The sequence below is a fragment of the Parasteatoda tepidariorum genome, chromosome 9 (genome assembly GCF_982258835.1).
Source record: "Parasteatoda tepidariorum strain Cologne lab strain chromosome 9, Ptep-v5.0, whole genome shotgun sequence".
Lineage (NCBI taxonomy): Eukaryota > Metazoa > Arthropoda > Arachnida > Araneae > Theridiidae > Parasteatoda > Parasteatoda tepidariorum.
In genome coordinates, this window is record NC_141763.1 from 64,033,820 (window position 1) to 64,040,646 (window position 6,827).

A 6,827-nucleotide genomic window follows, 5' to 3' on the forward strand; every position below is an offset into this window, starting at 1 on the left:
ATGTCTTCTTCTTCTTGATGTCTGTCAATGATTTTTGTTGAATGTGTTAGAAATGCTTTGAAAAGTTTCATTCCCCCGTCGTTCTGCACAAGGTCTACAAAGGACTTTAGTTCTGCTAATATTGATCTTGCTTCTCTGATTACGTCTGTGTTGACTGTTTGATTGTTTGTTTTTAGCTTGTCTGCATATGTGGTAAACTGTTTGTTGCTTGGAGAAAATATAGGTGGATTATTCGTACGTCGGGATGTTTGGTTGATTGGATGTTTGGAGCACTGTTTGTAGTTGGCCGGATGTGGTTCGCCGCAGTTGGCGCAGGTCGCTGCAGTTTCTCTTGTTTTCTTGCATAGGTAAGTTAGATGTTCCTGACCACATTTTAAGCATTTTGTTGTGTGTCGACAGGATGCCTGCACATGATTGAATTGCTGGCACCTGTGGCACTGGGTGTAGTCTCGGCGTCCTCTGTAGCTTGTGACAGTTACGACGAGGTCCTTAAATCGTGTCATATGAAATATTGATTTGTTTTCTTCTGTTTTTTCAAGAGTGACTATGTGCAGTGGGAGATTCTGTTGTCCTTCTTCTGTATATCTTTTCATCTGTTTTACATTTTTTGCGTGATAGCCATATTGTTCTAGATTAATTTTTACCTGTTCAGCTGTTATGTCAGTCGGGATACTTTTTATAACTACTTTCAGTGATCTTTCCGTATTGAGTTGAAATGTATAGTATTGAGCTTCAAGTTGATCCAGTATTTTAATTGCTTTTCGTCTATTATCAATTTCAAAAAAGTGTAGTTTGAGAGCATCTCCAGTGAATTTACCTTCAAATCCAGTTATATTTTGTTCCTGTAGGGTTTGTTTTAGTTCAGTCCATGTTATTTTCGGGTCTTTTATTATGATTGGGGGTAATCCGGCTCGCGTCCGTCTTTGAAAAACAAATTCGCCTTCTTCATCCATCTCTTCGGTATCCGTGACGTAATTGTCGTCTTAGCGGCCGCTTCTCACAGGTCCGCTGGCGATTCCTATTGTTTCATTTCTGGCGCTTGCCGGTGGGAGGTAACTTGTGGATGGTTGCGGTGAGGTGGTGCCATCTTGTGGTTTAGAGGAGTTTTTCAATGTTGTTAGTTTTTTAATTGTTGTGGGTTCTTCATCATCTGAGCTATGGGATCTGTTTCTTTTCTGTACTGCATTTTGCTTTTCACTCTGTTTGTTGATGCTAGGTTGTTTCTGTTCGTTCTTGTTTTTAGTTGTTGTCTTTTTCTTGTTTTGTTTTTTAGGTGATACTTCTGTTGTTGGAGTTTCTGGAATCAGGATTGGTTCTTCTGCGTACTGTTTTGACATTTTTTGCAGATGTTTGTTTTCATTTCGTAGAGTTTTGTAGTTTCTCCACTGTTTCTTTTAGCTGTTTGATTTCTTGTAGTAATTGATTTAAATTATCGTTCGTTCCCTGGTTTTGCTGCGTAAAGGTGTTTATCAGGTTGGTGACCCAGGGGGGCTGTTCGCTGTTGTTGTTGGCCATACTTGCACAATTTAAATTATAATTCTTGCAGTATAAAATATAAGTAGAATGAAATAAGATAAAGTTTTTTCATCTACCTGATGATATTGATTATTCCAGATGAGTTGGTACTGCTATGATATGAATGTATGCACAATATGTTTTAGGCTGTTTAAGCAATCACAAACTTTGTGATGCGTGGAAAATAAGATAACTTTCGCACTAACTGTTGCGATAAATCATACAATATCCAAAAAGTAGATTTATTAGAGTAGCACTTGCACTATGAAATAATAAAGATTGCTGTTTCTATTTTAATTCACATATTGTTGTTATCGAGAATGAACACAAACACTATTTAAAATATCATTCGGCGAAAACGCCCACTTTATCGTCACTTTCACTTCGTTAACAAAACTACGTTGCTACTCTCACAGGTGACAAAAATCAAAAATGGTCAAAATGAAAATCAAATGGTCATCATCAAATCATGGTCATTATCGCGAATGTAGGTCAATGGTCTGCTATTTATAACCGATTCACAGTCACATAAAATTGTAGTTAGTTCTTCATAATCTACAACAGATTTACCTAACACACGATGCAGAAGAGTCTTAAGCATTCCAACTATCCGCTCCCACCATCCACCCCACCATGCTGCTGTGGGTGGAATAAATTTCCAAATTATTTTCTGAGCGGTTGAGTACACAGCAATCTTGTCCCAATCTAAATTCTTTAAATAATTGTTTGCTCCTACAAAGTTCTTTCCATTATCCGAGTAAATGACCGATATTCTACCTCTTCTTGCGATAAATCGTCTGAATGCTTGAATGAAAGCATCTGTAGTGAGAGACCGTACTAATTCAAAGTGAACTGCTTGGTACACGGCACAGGTAAACAAAACGATCCAAGCTTTTTCTTTCGATTTTAGAGACAGAGGACCGGCATAGTCCACACCAGACACTTGGAAAACTTTTGTCTGTGTAACTCTTTCTCTTGGAAGGGGCGCAAAAGGAACTTCTACTGGTTTAGCTTGATGACGCTTACAAGTCACATACTTGGAAATAACTTTATTTATTAACTTTTTAGCTTTAAGAATCCAGTATTGTTCTCTAGATGAGAGTAAGATGGAACGACCTGCATACATCGCTTTTATATGCTCTTCACGGATTAATTCTAACACAACACTGTTAGCAGGTAAAAGGATTGGACATCTGAAATTCTCATCACTATGTACCAGTTTGGTCTTTACTCTCAGAATATCACTTTTATCTCGAAAAGCTTGTATTTTGGCGAGAAATTTATCATCTTGGTAATGCGTTGTTTGCATTGACTTAAAAATCACACTTTCTGCCTTTGTTAACTCCTCACAGATTAAATTTCCCTTTAACTTATCCTGATGTGAAACGTTGTGGACAAAATGTAGGATCCAAGCGACTACTCTTACATTTCTGCTATATGTTGAAAAGGAATTACACCATATTTCCGTTACTTCAATATTTACCATGGAAATAACTACTTGTTTTCTTTTTTCCGAATTTACTTCCTCTTCATTAACGGAAATTTCGTCAGCTGCTGCAGGCCATTGCGTGTGGGAAAGATATAGCCAGCTGGGGCCCTCCCACCACTTCGAATTGCCAAGTTGTTGAGCAGAGCAACCTCTACTTGGTAAGTCTGCGGGATTCATAGATCCGGGCAAATGCCTCCATGCTTTTACTGGAGTCAATTTCCTGATTTCTTGAACTCGATTTTCTACAAATACACCCCATGTGTGTTCTCTTTTAAGCCAAGCTAATACAGTTGTTGAGTCTGTCCAGAAATGAACTTTGTCTGTCTGAAACTGTTTTACTATTTCAATAGATAGACGAGCTGCAATTGTGGCACCAAGAAGTTCAAGTCGAGCAATCGTTGTTTCATTTTTCCCGCTAGGTGCGATTCTTGCTTTACTCTGTATCAGGTGAACTTGAACATTGCTTTTATCTTCTATTTTCAGGAAAACTACTGTGGAATACGCTAATTTACTGGCATTACAAAAGAAATGTAATGAAATGCGCTAGTAGCCTTTGTCACAATGTAACCACCTTGGGATTTCTATGTGCTTCAGATATTCAAGCTGACTTAGCCACTTTGTAAAATCTTCTCGTGTTTTTGTGTCAACTTCATCGTCCCAACCAATTTTAGCTTTCCACAAATTTTATAACCACAATTTTGGTCGTAGCGATACCGGGCTAGTTATCCCCATAGGATCAAAAACTCTGTGTGAGGCTGCTAACTTGCTTCTTTTGGTGATTTTTTCATGTTTTGTGTCCTTTATATCAGGAATATTAATTAACAGAGTATCACTTTGTCTATTCCACTTCATTCCCAGAATATTGGTCTCACTAGAATTAGGTTCTGATGGGTTAGTAGACTCCCACCCTCGTAAATCAAAGTGTCTTTCAGCCATAATATTAGTAGCAACTTCTATTAATTGTTTCAGCTCTAATTCAGTTTTCACGCTTGCTGCATATTAGTTCCTGTATAATCTCTTTAGGGTATTTTTCATTCCCTTCCATTGCTTCTTCTAGTTTATTATTCAAATGGTATTGAATAGTGGCTCCTAGCAAAAACGGACTACAAGAAACGCCAAACACAACTCTTCGATGACGAAAATGTTTCAGCTGTCCATCTTTTCCATACCATAAGAATCGCAAGAAATTTCTATCATTTTCATAAAGACTTATTTGCAAAAAAAGCCTTACGTATATCAGCTGTTACGCCAAATTGATATCTTCGAAATTTATTTATCATTGAGGGAATTACTTCTATCAAATTAAACCCTTTTTCTACACAATCATTTAAACTAGGAACTCCTTTTCTCTTAGAAGAAGCATTGAACACGGGCCTGGTTTTAGTTGTGCTGCTCTCCTTTATCACAGGTCGATGAGGTAAGTAGTGACAAGGTATTCCCATGTCTTCTTTTGGAACCTCTTCAATTATTTCCTCTTTCTCCCAGTCCTTGAACACTTCTTCATAGGCATCGTACAATTTGTCGGTTTTCAACTTGCGTGTTGTCATTTGCAATCTCTTTAACGCCAAATCATAATTATCTGGCAAAGGCAAATGCCCATCAAGCCATGGCAGACTAACTACGAGTATAAAACGGCCATCTCCTTCAACTTTCACTGTATTTAAGAAATGTTCTATTGAGGCTTGTTGCAGTTCCTCTCTAGATTTTTGTTCTGAAGGATCTTTTATTCCTAAAGAATCTAAATCTCCACAGCTCAGAAATATCCATTTCTTTTACTAAAAGGGAAGTAACCAACATTGCGTTGCTTGACGGTAAATCATATTCAGGTGCTTTCCCTGTTAAAGTCCATCCCAGTAGTGTCTCTATTGCTACTAATCCACTGGCCAAAACTCTTCTTTTACCAGTCATAAGTTTTCCTATTACGTCAGCTCCAAGCAGAATTTGAACTGGTTGTGACTCATTTCCGACGTCTGACAACTTTATATTCATTTCATCAAGCTCTTTTAACCAGGGTCTAAAGCTAACAGGTGTTATAGTATCACAAATAGATGCTTGATCTAAAGCTTCCATGTTACAAGTCAAGTTGTTCTCTGGATTCCTTAATTTAATTCTATCCCTAAAATCTTCAACAATTCCCTAACATAAACTTTGTCTCAATTTTTCTTCATATTCCTCCTTCTGTCATCGATCATTGACTGTAGCTACCAATACACTTGTTACAAAATCTGGATCAGATAAATATTCTTTACTTTTCAAAATGATTGTTTTCAGATCCGCTGCAGTAGCTTTTTGAGGTAATACTTCGCCAATTTCTTGGGCAACAATAATAAGATCTTCCTTTTTAAATCCTTTTGATGCTAAAAACATTTTTCAAATCAGAAGTAGAGTATCAACCGTCCTGTCACGGACGCCATAAAATGTCGTTAATAAGTTAGAATAAATAATAATGACGCCTTTTAAATAAAATCAATCAAATGAACTACAAGTTCTACAGATGAATGACAAGAAATACAAAACTTTAATCTTTTAATAACTAATAATTTAGCATCAAAAACGGATTCTAAAAATTATAATTCTAAATTACAACAAAAAAGGAACAACAACAAAAAACTATCTCATGTTGCCACGCAACCTAAAGTGAAATTTTAAAACAAATAAATCTAAAGAAAATTAAAGGTGGCGCTTCTGTCAAATATACATACGTTAATGACTTAAAATCTTAAACAGAAGTAAAACTCCTCGTGCACCTTAAATCGAATAAGATATTCCAAATCGAATAAGAGATTTCACCAAAATAATTTCCAATGGAAAGTTCTTCTTGCTAAACAGAAAAAAAAATGTCAAAATGAAAAAAAAAAAAAAAAAAAGGAACAATATACTGTGTATTAATCAGAGAGCAAAAGAGTCCTTAAAGAACAACTGACCTGTTTCTAGCAGATGAATCAAAACGCCTCGTAAACCTTCAATCACAAGTACAGCCGCTGATGAATTTGTTTAACAATATTACAGACTTTTCAACTGCTAGAATGACTGCGTATACTCAAGGATTGCTCATGATGCTTAGCAAAACCAAATATGTACGTGACATAACATGACATCGTCTTAATTTCCTAATGGTTTGGCGTAATATCTGCTGTAAAAACGCTTCTCCTCCATTTTTACAAAAAAAAGAAGTGTAAAAATAACTTAAAACGTAATGTGATATCTTAAGATATATTTTGTTGTTTAAAGATGGATTGAATGTAGAATATCTGACCATTGTATTGTAATCACCTTAAAACAAAATTGAATAAATGTATTTTTATCGTTAAAGTTTGTTGTATATGCACAAATATTTTAATTATTTAATTAATGAATATTAGCTTGAATTGTGCAATGAATACTATTTTCAAACTTGTTTTAAATTAGTCATTTAAGATTCACCGTGCTCTAATGTTGCTGTCAAGGTCCGTGCAGTAGCAAACAAGATTAAATTTTTTTTATTTTAAAAAAAATACAAAATCTAGTTTGTTAGTTTTTTTTTAAAATTTAAACCAGGCTTTTTTGTTGGTTTATTTAAAATAAAAAATTAAATAGTATTTTAAGCGCAAAATTAAAAGCTACTAAATCATTAAAAAATATTTTCCAAATATTTTTTTTTTCAACTGTCGATTTATATTTTCTATAAAGAATTCAAAATTATTCCCTTTTGTCATATAAAGATAAGAACGTGATAAAAAATGCAATTAAAGATTTTAAATATGCCTACTTCAATAACGTAATGTCACCAAAAACGGCAACAAATAATATTAAATTAAAAAAATTGAAATTATTTTAGCTATAT

The 6,827-nt window shown here is 35.1% G+C and overlaps 2 protein-coding genes across 2 annotated transcripts; both read right to left on the bottom strand.

Annotated features, from left to right (window-relative positions):
* Positions 1–1,963: 1,963 nt before the first annotated feature.
* On the bottom strand, positions 1,964–3,940 carry LOC147804122 (uncharacterized). Its single transcript, XM_087151432.1, has 2 exons — positions 3,772–3,940; positions 1,964–3,492 (listed from the first exon to the last, which is right to left on the bottom strand). Exons 1-2 carry the CDS (start codon positions 3,938–3,940, stop codon positions 1,964–1,966), a joined length of 1,698 nt encoding a protein of 565 aa, XP_087007558.1.
* A 40-nt stretch (positions 3,941–3,980) lies between these two features.
* LOC147804123 (uncharacterized) lies at positions 3,981–5,074 on the bottom strand. The gene is made up of 3 exons (XM_087151433.1): positions 4,800–5,074; positions 4,313–4,756; positions 3,981–4,194 (listed from the first exon to the last, which is right to left on the bottom strand). Exons 1-3 carry the CDS (start codon positions 5,072–5,074, stop codon positions 3,981–3,983), a joined length of 933 nt encoding a protein of 310 aa, XP_087007559.1.
* Between the last annotated feature and the right edge of the window lie 1,753 nt (positions 5,075–6,827).

What these genes read in the sequence shown, in the direction of transcription:
- LOC147804122 (XM_087151432.1), bottom strand. Translation starts at nt 3,940, where the DNA reads ATGGCTGAAAGACACTTTGATTTACGAGGGTGGGAGTCTACTAACCCA. An exon ending in TGAAAAAATCACCAAAAGAA is followed by an intron (nt 3,493 to 3,771) that starts GCAAGTTAGCAG and finishes ATTCCACAGTAG; the next exon opens with TTTTCCTGAAAATAGAAGAT.
- LOC147804123 (XM_087151433.1), bottom strand. Translation starts at nt 5,074, where the DNA reads ATGGAAGCTTTAGATCAAGCATCTATTTGTGATACTATAACACCTGTT. An exon ending in TTACCGTCAAGCAACGCAAT is followed by an intron (nt 4,757 to 4,799) that starts GTTGGTTACTTC and finishes GATATTTCTGAG; the next exon opens with CTGTGGAGATTTAGATTCTT. An exon ending in AATGATTGTGTAGAAAAAGG is followed by an intron (nt 4,195 to 4,312) that starts GTTTAATTTGAT and finishes TGAAAATGATAG; the next exon opens with AAATTTCTTGCGATTCTTAT.